Source organism: Culicoides brevitarsis, chromosome 1 (assembly GCF_036172545.1).
Source record: "Culicoides brevitarsis isolate CSIRO-B50_1 chromosome 1, AGI_CSIRO_Cbre_v1, whole genome shotgun sequence".
Taxonomy (NCBI): Eukaryota; Metazoa; Arthropoda; class Insecta; order Diptera; family Ceratopogonidae; genus Culicoides; species Culicoides brevitarsis.
In genome coordinates this window covers 1,140,998-1,158,874 of record NC_087085.1, presented here as the reverse complement: position 1 = coordinate 1,158,874, position 17,877 = coordinate 1,140,998, and the positions used below count along the sequence as shown (strand labels likewise).

At 22.5% G+C, this 17,877-nt stretch overlaps 1 protein-coding gene across 1 annotated transcript in view; it reads right to left on the bottom strand.

Moving 5' to 3' along the window:
- The window catches only part of LOC134836891 (SLIT-ROBO Rho GTPase-activating protein 1-like), a 56,733-nt gene extending 43,882 nt beyond the window's left edge, over positions 1–12,851 (bottom strand). Inside the window, exon 1 of the mRNA XM_063852161.1 lies at positions 12,723–12,851. Within this exon, the coding sequence (XP_063708231.1) occupies positions 12,723–12,819 (97 nt within the window). The 5' untranslated portion in view covers positions 12,820–12,851. The remainder of the gene's footprint in view (positions 1–12,722) is intronic.
- Between the last annotated feature and the right edge of the window lie 5,026 nt (positions 12,852–17,877).

The following is a 17,877-nucleotide window of genomic DNA, read 5'->3' as shown; positions in this document are numbered from 1 at the left end:
GATTTTGCACAAATTTGGTCATTTCAATGAATTAATTACCAATTTTTTCGTTGATTTCTCCGACTTTATCTATGCGATTTATTCACTTTTAATGTTTTTTTCATGTAAAACATTCAATTTGCGACGACGACGTCGACTAAAAAACCGCCATATTTGTTGTATTTACTTCTCTACACACGTAGAATGTAAGCAGGAAGACATGTAGCGTGTATATATTTGTATTTAGCAGAAGAAATAGAAAAGAGAACTTTATTTTATAATTTATACACCGACAACCGACCGACTGACAATAATATTGTACAACGTTGACATACAACAGGCATGCGCAAATAAATGCTTTTCCTTCAATTCTCTTCTTTTTTTTGTAATTTTTTTGATTTTATTTCGGGTAAAATTCACTGTTTTCTCGATAAAATTCACTTCGTTTTGGCGTGTTTGCGGCACAAAATATTTCGTTTATTTGTTAAACAAAATAATTATTGTTAAAAAATGGGAAATTCTGTTAGCAAAAATGTTACAATGTACAATATATGTGAGTTGTATGTGTGGGTTGCGATGCAAAACACGATCCGTTCGAAACGTAAGCTCAAATCAAACTGAAAACAGTTTTCAATCAAAGGCAACGAGTGTGCTTAGGAAATTTTTCGAGGTATGTTGGTGTGCGTGCGGGAGAGAGAAAAGTATGAAAAAAAGAGAATTTTACGCACAATTCACTCATACAAAGGCAAAAAAATGAGGAAATTTATGCATTTTATGATTTATTTGTTCAAGAAAAAATTTTAAAAATATTTTTATGACTCATAAAATTTATTTTTAATTAAAAAATAATTTAAAAATTAGTTTTTAATAATTTTTCTCAACATAAATAATTTTTTTATTTATTTATTTTTTGTTTTTTTAAAAATTTTCCTTGGGAAAGCTTTTTTTAATTTTTAAGACTCGTTTTTATAAAAAAAAAATTAATTAAGAATAAATTTAATTTAATTTTTTAAATAATTTATTTTAAAAATTAATTTAAAAAAATTTTTTATGACTAAAAAAAATTATTTATTTTTATTTTTAAAAAAAAAAAAATTATTTTTAATATTTTTTCAACATATATAATTTTTTATTTTATATAAAAATAATTCTTATTGGAATAAATGAATAAAACATACAACATATATCATATATATGTTGAAACATATTGCCCGCATATGTCAACAATACAAAACAAACACAAATACGAGCAGCTGGTCGTTTCTTTCTGTGTTTCTCCATATTCCCGTCTTTTCGTGAATGTTACCGGCTGTACATATAACATATATGTTTACGTTTCTCAGCATCCAAAAAACACACAAATACATTCAAAACTCAGCATAATGTTTAATACACAGAAAATTTTTAAGAGAGTTTCAAGAAATCATTTTACGGAGAGAAAATTTAATTTTTACCAACACAGAAACATTTCAACTATAAACAGAGAATAAAACTGGCACAATTCATGCCGGGTTACGTACCAACACAAAAGTATATATAACATACATGAGATGCACTTTTGATGCAATTTATAGTCCGTTTCAAGAGAGAATTTTTTCTCAAATGCATGAGAATGTGATGCTGTGCATTTATTTTGGACAGAGGCGGCGATGGAATGTGGGAGGATTATATGTGGTTTGTTGATTTTTGATGAATATTGATGCAATTATATATTAATAAACAATTATTTTGTAATTAATATTAATTTTTGAGGTATTGTTTATATTGGAATATAATTAACTTCCTGTGTATTGTTTGAACTTACACCTTCATGATTTTATTCTGATCATTATTTTTCGAGAGAATTTTCTTCATTGATGAGTTTTTGTTTAAATTATATGTTGTATGACACTTACCTAAAAAGAGAAAAAAAATAAAAATTATTATTAATTGATTTATTTATTTAAAAAAAATATAAAATAATTTTTATTTATTAAATAATTAATAATATTAATTAATTTTTGTTTATACTTTTTTATTCAGAAAAATATAAATTTTTATTAATTTTTTAAATTTATTAAAAATAATTAAAAATTTATAATTTAAAAATTCCAAAAAAATATTTATTTATTAAAATATAAATAAAAAAATAATAATAATTTTTCATATTAAACAAATAATAAAATAAACAAATAATTTTAAATGAATGAAAAAATATTAGAACGATATATTATTTAGGTATATTTCTAATAGTTTTATAGATGATTAAAAAAATAAATTAAATTTAAGTTAAAAAAAAACCTCGTATGTAAATAACATTAATTTTCCCAAAAATATATCAAAACATTATATAATTGTATTTTATGTATATTTTTATTTTTTTTACTCAAAAAAAAAATAATTTTGTTATAAAAATTGAATTTTATATTTTAATATATATTTTCTTATCAAATAAATTTTAATTAATTTTATTTAAAATTTTTATTAAAAAAATATTTTTTTTTAAATTAAAATATAAATCATATTTTTATAAAAATAAATTAATAATAAAAAAAAAAAAACAAAAATAAATATAAAATTAATTTTTTTATAATTTTAAATTTTAAATTAATATAAAAAATAATATAATAAAATAATATCATTAAACATAATACATCATATCCTTTGATCAATATTTCCCCCTATTTCCCATTAAAATTATTATTATTATTTCAAAAAACATTTTTAATTACAAGAAACATGAACTTGATGACAGCAAAGCTACACTCGCACCACAAGAGCCGTCATTAAGGCTCCCTTTTGCACAATAATTAAGTGCAGTAGTTAAATGCAATTTACTGCCTTTCTCACAAAGAACTTTTATTTTATTTTTGTTTCTATTTAAGGAAGTGAATCATTCATTCTTCTTCTCCTATTTCTTCTTGTTGTACTATTTTCATGCTATGAACGTCGACGACACTTTTACATGCGATTGTGTTCTTTTTTCTTCTCGATGAATAATGCATCTGTTTAATGGAATATTGTAACTCGACTTTTATTTGAGTTTCTATCTTTTGAAAGCACTCCACAATGTTGACAGAAAAAAAAATAAAAAGTTTGTAATGAAATTATTATTATTATGAAATGTAATGAAAAGACAAGGTTTTGTTTATGTTTTGAAAAAAAAAGTTTCTCGATGGAAACAGCAACCTTGAAACTTTTTTTTTATTTATTTTTTTTTCACATAATAAATAATGTGACGCGTGCTTTTTTTACGTCGGAAGAAAAAAATTCTGATTGACGGACTTTCTATTTTTTTTTGTCTAAAAATCATTTAAAGGGCCTAAAACATGGAAAAATTATCAGAGCTGAACCACTTTCGATTATTTTTTTGTATTGTTTTAATTATTTCGTGCAAAAAGAACGAAACAAAATTTACGGATGATGTTGGAACAGACAATGGATGTTAAATGTATTGTGAAATGGTCTGCGAATGATATTCATGTTGTTGCATCGTATTTCATTTTTCAACAAAATAAATTGATAGTCTTGTTAAATTTGATACTTTTTCTCGTTCTTGTTCCCGTAATTCGCATAAAAAGTAATAATGTGTCGAAAATTAACAAGCATGCATTAATAAAATGAATCTTTTTTCGTTTTCTTCGAGAGTTGAAGATAAAAAAATATTTTTTTAGCTTTTAAAGCGATATCTGGAGATAAAAATGCGGGACAGGTGATGGAACGAAATGCACTAAAAACTCATATTTATTCAACTTTCAAGATGTTTGAACACGACGTTATTATTATTTATGTGCATTTACTCCTTTTTAGCTCACTTTTTATCTCGCTTCACCTCACACGAGATTTTTTTTTGTTGATCGAATTTATCTTTGATTTTTTTTTTTTTTTAAGAAACACAAAAAAAAATAAAAACTGCACCTGGATGAAATCGAAACGTGTCCCCAATTTTTGTTATTTTTTGAGTGCTGCATGCAATTTGAACATTAAACAACTGAAAAAATATATCTTTATGAAGAATCAGAGAGAAGAGAAGGAGACGAAAGCAAATTGCAGGCAAAATAAATAAATAATCTAAAATAATGTTGAAAAAAAAGTGTTTGACCAAAAAATTTGCCAATTAGGGGAAAATTGAGTGCAGTGTGAATTTTTTAAATTTTTTATCAACGAAAAAAATCAAAAAAAAAAATTTTTTTTTTTAAAATAATTCCTTGAAATAATTTTTAAAAAATAATTTTTTTAAATAAAAAATACTTTCTTCACATAAAAAAAAACAAAAGAAAAAAAATGACCATCATTAAAATTAAATTTCAACATACCACACCGCCATCAAAGCTGCGGTAATAAAATATCGTGTTAAAAATTAATAAACATAATGTCCCGGAGTTCCAGCCATACCCATTTGTTGTTATTTTTGTGTACAAAACAATACCACAAAAAATCAGGAGGGTCGTAAAATGTATCTTTCGAGACTTTCGACTTGATGTAATATTAAATATGTTAATTAAATGCAGTTTTTTTCATGCAGGACACACGCCGCCCAGACAAAAACATCGATTTTTCATACAATTTTGTGTTACTTGCATTACTTACATCCTGTTTCGTGAAAATAGCAAAAAAATTAAACATAGACGATTTAAAAGGATAAAATTTTAATATTAAAAGTAACAAAAATGAAGCAAAATTAAATTTAGGGGCGAAATATAATTAATTGAAATATAAATGCTTTTACTTTTGTCTGCAGTTTTGGTATTGCGGCTTTTATTTTCTGATCTTCTCGTTCAAAATGAGATAAAAATTATGATTTATTACGTTTTACATACGAAAAAGAGTTCGAAAAATAAATCACGAGGGATTTAAATTTTAAAAAAAATTAACAGACTTTAAATATTTTTTTTTAATAAATTAAATTATTTTTTTAAATTAATTAAATTATTTTTTTTAAATTAATTGAATTATTTTTTTTTAATTAATTAAATTATTTTTTAATGAATTTAATTAATTATTTTTTTTAATTAATTAATTTATTTTTTTTAATTAATTAAATTACTTTTTTTAATTAATTTAATTTATTTTTTTAAAATTGATTAAAATTAAATTTTTTTTTTTAAATTAATTAAATAATTTTTTTAAAATTAATTTTTAAATTTATTAAAATTAATTAAAATTATTTTTTTTTAAATAACTAATTTTTTTTTAATAATTTTTTTTTTTGCATGAAAATCGACGACGCCCTGCAATAAAAAAAAATTAGGCAAAAAATTCTATTTTGAGAAACAACGTGACTTTTACTACGATTTTAATTAAATAACGTGTAACGATTTCTGTGGGTGTCGCTTTTTTCTCTCGTGACGTAAATTTTCGTTCTACCTACCCAAAAAATTTTGCATTTCTTTAAAAAAAATAATAATAAAAATTATGGTCTATAAATAAATTTAAATAACAAAAAAATAGAAAATAGAGTAAAATAATGCAATTTATCACTTTCCTCACGAAAGTTTTCTGTGTGTGCCAAATATACATTTATAATTCAAAATTTATAAAAAGGTGATGCAATTTTCGGTTTGTTTGTTTTTTTCTTTTTTTTACTCGTGTGTGTAGAATAAAATAATTTATGTTTATTGTTTTTTGCTTTTCTTATGCACAACACACGAAAAAAATTAACAAAAGAAAATAAATTTGAAATAAAATATTTAATAATAGCGGAAAACGATTGTTTTTCAATTTGTTTGGAATATTTCCATTTATTTTTCGTAATTTTTATTTTTTGTAATAATCGTAAATTATTTTGTTTTCGTAAAAAAAAAGAAAATCACTTCAAAGTACCTTCAAAGGTCATTAAGTCAATCCAAAAAATTATCTAATGGAAAATACAAACAAAAAATTTAATATTTTTTTTATATATTTTTCCACATGAGCGATGATTGATGTTCCCTTCGTCGTCGTTGTTGTGTTGTAAGCTAAGCGCTAAATGCCTTGACGATGACGATGAATGACGTCAAAGGTGATCTAAATATTCAACATCTTTCAAAATCTTGAGGGGTGTCGTAAATTTATTTAGATTCTATCGCTAAAAATATCTCTTATTAAATGCATGCTGAAAACATACGCGTTATATTTTTAGCGGGATTGTCTTAGAGACGCCGCTGCCGCCGTTCGATATATTATTTTATATGAAGAGAGTGTGAAATGATAAAACACTAAATTTATAAACAAGGCTATAATTATTTTTTTCTGCTTTTAAAGATGATGAAAGTCATTATCAGACTGTTATAAATTTTTTTTATCCTTTATATAATTTTTTTTTCAAAATTGAAATTTTTAAATTTAATTGAAAAATAATAATTTAATTTAAAAAAAAAATTTAAATAAAAAATTTAAATACATTAATTGAATTAAAATTAAATAAAAAAAAATTTAAATATATTTCATTAAAAAATTAAATTTTTATTAATAATAATAATTTTAATGTAATTTTAAAAAATAATTTAAAAAAAGTTATAATTTAAAATAAAATTTAAACTTAATATATTAAAAAAAAATAAATATTTTAATTTTAATTAAAAGAAAAATTATAATTAATTAAATTTTATTAAAATTTTTATTTTATATAAATTTAAAAATAAAAAAATATAAAATAAAAATAATAATCTTTCCAGATCAGAAAACGTCAAAATATTAAGATCGATCAAGAAAATATTAAATATAATTTTTTTTTAATTAAGAGAGAAGACAAAAATCAGAACGACAAGCCGCAATAAATTAAACAAGTTGCAACAGCTGACAAGTGTCTCGTTGTCGTCGTCGTCGTTGTCGGTGAGTACACATGCGGCGAGCAATAAATCGCAAATAAATAACAAACATGTCATAATTCCCTTCAAGGTGCATCAAGCAGCAAATCAGATCAGGTAACACGGTTTTGTTACTTTTTTATACAAAATAAAAAATAAATAAAATATAAATGTCACACATGTCGCGTCGTCGTCTGCGATAACAAGCCCTGATTGCAAAAATATTTATTTTTATCAAAAAGCGCATAAATAAGATAAAAATCGCGTCAAATGTCATGGGCACGACCTTTCTACGGAAACTTTAATGGAGCGTTCGGGTTAAATTATTGTCAATATTGCTGAGCAATTTTGATAAGTATCAAAGTGGATTAAATCAAGCGTTACCCCTTTTAACGAGATTGAAATGTTTTTGCTCACTGTTTCCATTTGACTTTTTTTAAAATTGATTTTAATAATGCAAAAATTGGATTTTATCAGATAATGAATGAAATGGGTGGATATATTGATAAAAAAAAGAGACACGAATTTAATTAAAAAATTAAAAAAAAAAATAATTAATTAAAATTTGAGTTCAGAGATTAAATAAAATAAAAAATAATAATTAAAAAAAAATAAAAAAAAATAAAATAAAAAAAAAATATAAAATTAATTACTAAAAAATTAATTTTAATTTATTCAATTTAATTATTTATGTATTTTTTTAATTATAATAATTTTTTTTATAATATTTTTTTAATCTTTTTGATTTTTTAATTTAAACTTTATAATTTAACAGAAAATAAAAAAAAATAAAATCTTTTAATTAAAATTAATTTATTTTTAAATTTTTTGTTAGAAATAATTAATTAATAAATTTTAATTAAATATTTAATATTATTTAAAACGTTCAAAAAAAATTTTTTAATAAAAAAATTTTAATTTTACCCCAACTACGGATGCCAAACAAGACAAAAAAAACCATTTGATATAAATATGCATCCAATTCATGCATGACCTTACTTGTATATTGGTTGTTTGTTTTAAACCGATTAATTGTAAAATATGGGACTAGATATGATTTATGCGATAAAAACGCCATAAATTTTGCGTCTATTGGTGCAGATTTTTTTTTGTTTCGCTCACAGGCAAATCGATTCCGGATTTTTATTTAATTTTTTTTTTCACGAGAATCACGATAAAAAAATATTTGACTAATTATTTGAACTTCATGATGAAAAAAAAATTGTTTTTCAACAACAAAGGTGAATAAATTAATTATAGAGTAGCTTCAATTAGAGAAAAAAATGCCCTCATCAAAAATTACTCACTCAAAGTAATTATTGATCGCGAACGCACTTGTTGCCTCTAACTCCAACAGCAGGCAAATTAATTAAATAACACGTCATTCCTGCAGCAGTCAGCTAACAATCCAAACAATGTCAGTCGATATGCAGTTCGAACACTCATCAATTTGCGAGAAATCGTAATAAATACTCGCGACTTGATTGATTTACGCGCATTAAATGTACCTTAACCTCGTTTTTTTCTCAATTCGCGAAAAATAAAAAATCGGGTTGAATTTCTGTCAATATGGAGATCAACAATATTAATGGTGCGATCATCATTTTTTTATTGTCTGCTTACTTTCAGAAAAAAACTCAAATTTTTGTTATTTTACGTCATGAAATATGAAAATACAACAAAAAAAAGTGAGATAGAGAAGCTGTTCAAACATATGTGAGGTCAAATCTGTTTTGATTTAGCATAGAATAGAAACAAAAGGAAAACATCATTCACAATTGTTTAAATAAAAAAATAATTCTCCTCAATGATAAAACAAAAAATATTACAAAAAAGTTTCGTTTTACGGAAGCTCCAATCAAGCAAAATGATGTCGCGGATGTCCGAATTTTGTTAATTTAAAAAATTTAGTAATAAAAAAATTCATTCGTATTCCAGTGGCAAAGCATTTGATGTTTCGGACTAAAATGGAATTCGTATTGGATTTGCGGTTTACGGTTAAGCGCCAGCCACAGAAATATAGCATTTTAGTGATCGATTGTTTGCGTCATAGTATTAAAAATTTAAATCTAAATGATTTCAAAGTTGTAAGAAATTTATATTTCGCAACTGAAAATTTTAGGATTTTTTTTTAATTTTATATTTTAAATTTTTTAAAAAGATTTAGATAGTTAATTAAATAAAAAAAAACAATAAAAATTATTTGTTTATAAATTAAAATAAAATTTAATTAAAAATAAATTAAAGAAAGAAAATTTTTTCAAAAAAATAAAATATAAATTTTTAATTTAATTTAATTTATTTCTTTTAATATTAATTATTCATTTTTTAATTCAATATTTGATTTTTTTTAATGAATTTTAGAAATAAAAAAAATTAAATTAAAATAAAATATTATTTTTTTATTTAATAAAAGAAAAAATATTAAATGTTTACTTAATTAATATTTACTTAATATTCACCTAAAAAAATAATCATATAATTTAATAATTTTAAATTAATTATTTTTTTCTTCATTATTAAAAATTTTTTTTTTCCAAAATTCAATAAAAAAATTTAAATAATTTTTTTTTAAATATTTTTTTTAGTTTCGAAACAATAATTTCTTTCAACTTACACGAAAAATGAATCACGTTCGTTAAAAAAGTCAACAATTAACCATTAATACGATAGACGTTGGGAACCTCCTAAAAACATTTCTTTTGTTATTCATTTTTGTTTTAATTTATTACCGTTATAGACTTTGTTCGACGTCGTCATAATTTCCTTCTTGTTTTTTTTCGACGCCGTCAAACGTTATTCATTCATTAAATTTTTGTGTGTTAACTAAATGTTTTAAGTGAACATTGAACATGAACTCTAAAAAATCTTTTTAATGAAATGGTCTCCAGATAATGAGTTTATTAAACTTTTGTATGTTTTGTGGTTGATTATTATTATTATTTCTATATATTTCGAAAAAAATATTCTTAAAACACACACACAACTTAATTTTTTTATGAAACATAAAATTTTATGATTTTAAATTTTTATTTTTTTTTGTAGATGTTTTTTTGTTCAAAAAATTAACTTTAATGAAGACGTTAAATAAACATAATATTTATTATTTTTTTTATTATTTAAAATGGGACTGTCTCTGGTTAGCGTTACGCTGCTGCTGTCATCATCCATAAAAATTAATCATTTATTTTTTTTTTTCAAAATAAATTTCACCCAATTGTGCGTGTTTAGTTTTAGAATCAGGGCGTTTTAATTTGTAGATGTGTTAATTAATTTGTTAGATGCATTTTTATTAAAATTAATTACTAATATTGATTATGCAGAAAATAAACGTTCGCTTTAATTGAAGATAATTAAGAAAAATAAATAAAAAAATACCAACAACCTCTAACTGTAAAGTAACACTGAACTAATGATGCCTATTATCTCGACGACTCTCTTTTCTTTCTTTTTACTCGCTCTCAAGTTTGCCGATCCATCATTCACATCACGGATAAATTACAAAGCAAATTACTTTACATTAAAATTTACATCTTTGCTACGCACCTCTCGCATGCGATGTTAGAAAATTAGTATTTATTCAAATAAATGAAGAAAAAAAATAACGAAGAAGATGGAAAGAGAGTAAATTGGTTCTATTCAAATATTTGCAAATAAATGCATGTAATAATAAATATTATTGCAGCGATGATTGAATTTCGCAAAGTGCGCATTCCAACGAATAATGGAGCATTGTTTAGAGAAAAAAATGAGAGAAATGAAGAAGAGACGTGCATTGCATTGATTTGGTTATGCATCGCAGGGGACCTATTTAGAAATCTACCCAAGCAAAGCAAAGTGCTATTATTGTATTCTTTTTTTCTAACTTTTTTTTTCAGAAGAAGAAGATGTACAAAGGTGAAACTCGTTGTCTTTTTTGATTAATTATTATTTATGTTGAAAAAAAAATGTTCTATAAGTAGTAATTAACGTACATGACTCTTGGTAATGTGCATTTTTTTGCATGAAAATTATTGTTTAGGAAAGGTTAAGTTTTATTTTCTGTAGAAAATTAATGTTTCTCAAAAATAATTTATCAAAAGATATTTAAAAAAAAGTTTAATCCTTATAAATAATAAATTTTAATCTTAATACATTTTTAATAAAAAAATAAAGTTTTAATTTTAAATAAAAAAAAATAATATTAAATTCATTTAAAATTTTTAAACATTTATTTTTTGATTAAATTTGTAAAATTTTATTTTGATTATAAGTTTTAATGATTAAATAATTTTAAAAAATAAATTTTAATTTAAAAAAAATTAATAAAAATCATTTTAAATTTAAATTAAATAAATCAATTGAAAATATTTTTTTTAATTAATTTGGAATAATAATTTTTAACTAAAAATTTAATCAAAATTTAAATTTTATTCATAATAATATTTCTTAAAAAATGTTATTTAAAATAAACCTTGAATTTTTATTGAATAATAAAATTTAAAAAAAATCATTTGTAGAAATTTGTAAATTTTTTTAGTTATTGTTAGAATTAAATTTAAAAATTATATAAAAAATAATTTAATTTTTTTAGAACAATAATTTTTAATTATTATTTAATTTTATTTAATTATTAATTTTGAAAAATTCAATGGGTTTAAAATAATAAAATTATATTTTTAGTAAAAAAGTAAAATTTTTAAAAATTTTATTTAAAAAAAAATTTTTATTTTTTAATTGAATAAAAAATACAATTTTAAACTATTTTTTAATTTTATATAGTTTTTATAAATAATTTTTTTAAAAATTATTTAGAAAAATTTTAAAGATTTAATTATAAAATATTTGAAACTTCAGATAAAATTTGAAGAATTAAGAAAAAAATAAATTTTTAATAAAAATAATTTTAATAAAAAAATAAAAAAAAATATTTTCTCGTAAAATATTTAAATCACGAGACACGTTAAACCCCTGCACCGTAAATATTAAAATAATTTAATTACAGTTTGCTACTTGTAAATAAGGTAAACTTTATACCGCAGATAACTTTTTTTTTATCGCTCAATTGTTATAATTTGTCTCGCAACTGGTGTTTTCTCTCCCATAACGCAGTTAAATGATAATAACTTTGTAACTGACGATTAAAACTTGAATAATTAAGAAATTGAACTTTGCAAGAGTCACATGCATCAACATCCAATGATAATAATAAATAATAACAATTTCCTCTGTAAGTGTATCGAGAATTTATGATGGCAACATGCGATTCAGCAATTTTCCCCATAAATAAATAACTAACGAGCAGTGCATCTAAATCCGTGTATTTAATATCAGTCGAGAAAGAGCAAAGAAAAAAATTTGCTATCACGAGTGCGAACATGTGTGCGACAAATGTGAGACAGAGAGTGTCATATATTTTGTCACATCGCAGCTTACTAACTTGCACTTGAAAGATTTATTTTTGCAGGAATTTGCAACTAATCCAACGTTTATCGTCAACAATGATGGCAAAAACCATATTTTTTCATGTGGTTGATTTATTTGAAACGAGATAGGAACGACGACGACGACGACACGAGAGGAAATTCAATAATATTGCAAAAAGTCGTTTTTTTACGTCGCACGTAATATTTTTTTTTTTTTGCAGAGTAGAACGGATGAAATGAAAAGATTAAAATTGCACCAAACTAATAAAAATAGAATTCTCGAGCGGAAAAGGTGAAAAGATGATTAGGAAGCTGAACGGTCTATTTTTAATCCCTTGACGATTTTCTGCTCGTTGAAGTGCAAAATCCGGAAATGAATTAAAGTCGCAACGTTCAAAGTCGAGTGGTTGACTAAAAATAGGTGTTCTACAATGTTTTGTATATAAAATAAAAAAAAAATATAAACAAAAAGTGATGTTTACAAGATTCAAGTTACACTAACCGACATACATTGCATTGAACGAATAAACAAAAAAAAAAATTAAATAAAAATAGAAAAAAAAGAACTTACTGTTAAATAATAATAATTTTCGTGTTGAACCCAATCGCTTAATGGGTGACTTGATCGAATCTTCGCCGTTTTCATCCATTGCTGTTACTCCATTCATTATTATTTTTTTTTCTTATTTTCTATTAAAATTTTTTTATTCACTTTTTATTGCTTTCTTTTTTTATTTTATTTTAGCGAATGCACTTTTCTTTCATTTCTTTTTCTATTATTTTTTTTTTATTTTATTGTATATTTTTTTATTATTAAAATTTTATAAAACATGCACGAAATTCAAATTTATTTTATTTCTTTAAATTTCTTTTTTTATTTAAATGCTCGATTATTATATTTTATTTTATTTCAATTTTGCATTCAAATTATTTTTTTTTTAGTTTTTTTCCACTTTTTTTTATTTTAAAAACATATAAAAATAAAATTGAATTCAATTTTAATTCATCATCACATCACTCGACTTGTCAAAGTTCACTTATGCCACTAATGCAATTTCTATTGAAAATGGATTATTTTATTGAATTATAAATAGAATAATATGTGCAAGTAAGATTTTGATCTCCATCTGATTTCAATCTCTCCGATGTATATTAGATGTAGATTATGTTGAATCACTTTTAATGGATTTATTTTAAATTTATTTTTTTTATTGTTGCTTTGTTGATGTGACTTTTAAATGAAAATATCTGAAAATAAAAAGAAAAAAAATTATTGTTATTTTTTTATATTTTATATTAATAAATAATAATAATAAATTATTTTAAAAAATTTAATAAAATATTTTTTTTTTAAATTTAAAATAAAATTTTTAATAATTTTTTTTTTTTTTAAAAATATTTTTATTCATTTTTTATTTTAATTATAATTAAAAATTATTTCTAAAAATCAATAAAATATTTTTAACAAAATTGTAAAAAATTTATTTAGTTATATTCATTATTTTTATTTTAAATAAATTAAAAATATTTTATTTAAAATATAATTTTAATTAATTAAAAATTTACAAAATTGCATAATTTTAACAAAATTGTATAATTTTAAAAATCAAATTTTATGATTTATTAAAATAATTAATATTAATTATAATTATTTTTTTTAATTTAAATTATTTATAATAAAAATATTTTTTTTATAATTTTTAATAATTTTATTATATTTAAATTTTTAAAAATTATATTTTTTTTATTATTTTTTTAAATAAAAATTTTCAATAAAAACTGTTTAAAAATTATATAATTAAAAAATTACATGTAAAGATAATTAAATTTATTAATATATTTATTTTTTGTATAAAAATAACCAAACATGACAATAAATTTGCCAATAATAAATTAATGATGATAATACGTAATAATTAGTTAGCGCACAGAAAAAAAACATATTTCGCCCCAAAAAAATGATGAATGATGATAAAGTACATAATTTATGTCCAATACACACAACAAAAACGAGCCATATGATGATGATGACTGACGATGATAAAGTTACAAGCGTTCAACAACTGACATGGTCCATTGTTGTAACGAAAAACAGTCCATCAAAAAAAATGTACTCTGAGGTAATAAATAAAAATTGAAAGTGTCTGTGGCATGTTTTGGATATGTGATAATTGCTTGCCGTGAAACGCTGCAAGATGTTTGTGATATCATGCCAGTCAGGACAATATTACTTGTCTCATTATTATCTCATTTTATGTGAATTTTTTAATTTCTGTTCGTCACGAAAATGCATTTAATATTTTTTCAGCGTCTGCATTCTTAAATTTTATTGCATTTACGAGAGATATGAAGAGCAAAAAATAAAATTTATCATCAATAATATATCATCCAGGCGCAACATGCGTAATAATAATGCCGATGATTAAATACGAGTTTTTTTGTGTTTTGAGTGAAAGTGAAAATAACCTGCATAACAGTGCGGGCGACGTCGCATGTAATTTTATTGCAGTCAATATTTTTTTTATCATCATCATCGACTTTGCTCTTGATATTCAGACGTTGCGTTGACATTTTGTCGCGAAATTACTTTGTCGTATGGTAATAACCTTGCGTACGGAAGAAAATTTTATTTATTATTAAATAAATATTTTACCAATATTTTATTAAAATTGTGTTTTTTAGTGTTGCGACACGAGTAAGAGCGGTTGTGATAAAATTGCGCGTGTGAGATGTCGACGACGACGTGAGAGTAACGGCTTTTATTGTAATATTTTATTACGTTATCGATCCGGTATTTATTTTGAATCACATTTCCGCGAAATATGGCGCATAAAGAGCGGAGTGGAAAATTTTTTTTCACTGAATATTTAATTAATTAAGAGAATTATTAGACTTTGAGTCGATTGCTTTGAGGTAAATTCTTGAATAATTATTTTTTATATTTTTACAATATTTTATTTTATTTTATTATTAAATTTCTTTAAATATTTTTTTTTTGTCAATTTAAAATATTTTTTTTCAATATCAAAAATTTTATTTTTTTTAATTTCATTTTAATGTTTTAAATTTTTTAAAATTCTAAACAAAAATAAAAATGGCGCGAAAAAAAATGGCGATCTCAAATTCGATCTATAAAAATTAACTTTACAAAAATCCGTTAGAGGTCATTGCCATCACATGATCTAACAAATTTGAAGGTTAAGTTCAAATCACTCAACACAAAATTCAGATAAGGGAAAAATTTTAAAAAGTTTGTCATCTCAACATTTTAATCTCATTTAAATTTTGTCAATCAAGCGAAAGAAAAACGTCACTTCCTATTCATTAAACAACTTTTTTTTCAACAAAAATCTTTCTTCGGCTACAAAATAAATTTTAATAATATCATCTTACACATCACTTTCCAAACAAGCGTCGCAAAAGGGGCTCTGTTTGAAAAAAAAGGTCTGCTCGTGTAATAAAATAACACAGCACAAAGGGGAGAAGTGATACTTGACAAAAATAAACACACTTGTGTTAACAAGACATCTCTCTCTTTCATATTTTTTTTGCTTTTCATCTCAACTCTACTCGCCTGGATGTTATTGAATTATATGAATCACTTTTATTTTCAAACGAAATTTATGGACACACATGAGGCTTATTAAAATTTGTCGTTGAAGAGAAAAATGTACGTCATCACGTGTGGCAGTGACGCATGGCGATGTGTTATGCGTGAACGACTCCAAGCACGTTTTTATGACGAATATTGAAAAAGAGGAAAAAATACAAAAAAATCAATAAGAAATATTAGAAAAAAATTTAAAAATTAAAAAAAAAATTAAATAAATAAAAAAATAATTAAATAAACATTTTTAAAAATTAAAAAAGAACAATAAATTTTTAAAATTGAAATATTAATAAAAAATTATCACAAAAAATTATTAAAATTTTAAAAATTAAAAAAATTAATTTTAATAAATAATTAAAAAATTTAAAAAAAAATAATTAAAAAAATTTTTCTAAAAAAAAAATATAAATAAATAAAAAAAAAATAAATATAAAAAAAATAAAAATATAAAAAAAAATTTTAAAAATAAATTTAATAAAATAATAATTTTAAAATAAAATTAATTGAATAAAAATTAATAAAATAAAAATATTAAAAAATATATTTTTTTTTTAATTAATTAAATAAAAAAAAATTAATTTTTAAATAAAAAGAAATGTCAGATTTTTTTTATAAAAATTTAAATTTTTTATCTCTCAACGACAACCGAACACAGGAAATACCTTTTAACGAAAAAAAAGTGACTGTCCCTGACAAACTATCAGTAGACTAATAATATAATTTATTCACCATCAACGCTTAAATATTCATTTAAATACGTAATAATAAAGAAAGCGTGGTCCGAACGACACGCGCAAGCATTGATAAAAAAAAGCTTCCTAATTTACTCGAAACATGACCAGTTTCGAACGTTTCACGACATTCAACGCAGATGCATCGCAGCCACACCTGTGATAACCTGTTTGAATAAAAACATAAATATAATTAAGAATTCGTTAATTTTTTTTCGGATTATCTCTCTCTTGCTTTTCTCCGGGCTCTTTGCGCGATTATTGATCGATTTACAGTTTTTAACCAAATTTTTTTTCGATAAACGTCGATGTTAACTCCCACATCACACCCAAATAATAAAAAAAAAGTTCTTTAAACATTTTCCGCTGTGTGTCTTGTAAAGAACTCACGCATTTCTTTCTCCTTTGGTCTCGCATTGACACGAATAACTTTATTAATTAATATTCGATGTCGGTAATTTTTTTCCAACTCACACGACTTTTTATTGTTTTCACGTTGCAACTTGACTGGCTGGAGTCAGTCGTGTTAGGCAAATGAAATGGAATGAGTTGAAAAAGAGGTTTTAACAACCGGTTTTAAACTCAAATTTTGTTCTTTTATAGCATTATTAGTTTTTTATTGGTTTTTGTTGCTTTGTTCTGACTTTTAAACTTTTTTTTTAATTTTTCATTTAATTTTGTAGAAAAACTTTAACTCAAAAATGCATTTATTGAAAAAGTTTGCGATCAATAAAAAAAATTTTTTTAATGTAAACTTTGTTGATTGTGAAACCAATCGAGTTCAAATTCGAACCGCATTTCATTTAAAAATCTATTGGACTCGGTTTGCGGTGAGGAAATGGAGATTTTTGTGCTCTCGTTTTGTGATGGATTGAAACAAGTGACATGATCACGTTTCGGAATAAAATTTGATAGCATGACAAATTTGGAATTTGTGTCATTGATGGATTTGGTTTGAATACAAAAGAAATTCTCAAGTGTTTTTTTTTGTTTTTTTTTTTTGGGACAAGAACAAGTTTATTTTTTGATGAAAGATCACACAAGATGATTAGAAATTTTCGGATTTGCAGGTGTTGGAGACGAATTATCGGAAATTTTGTCTAAATTTGCATTAAAATGTTCGATTTTGTCAAATTTGGTAAGTTTTTTTGAAAATTTTTATAAAAAATATTATTTTTTGACATTAAAATTCGTATGTTTTGATAAAATTGTCAAAATTTTTATTAAATATTTATTTTTTTTTATTATTTTAAATTTTTTTGTTACTTAAATTATTTGAATTTTTCAAATTTAAAATAATAAATTATGAAAAAAAAAAATTGGATTTATAGGAAATTATTTATTTTTTTATTTTAAATTTAAAACTTTATTTTTTATATTTTTTT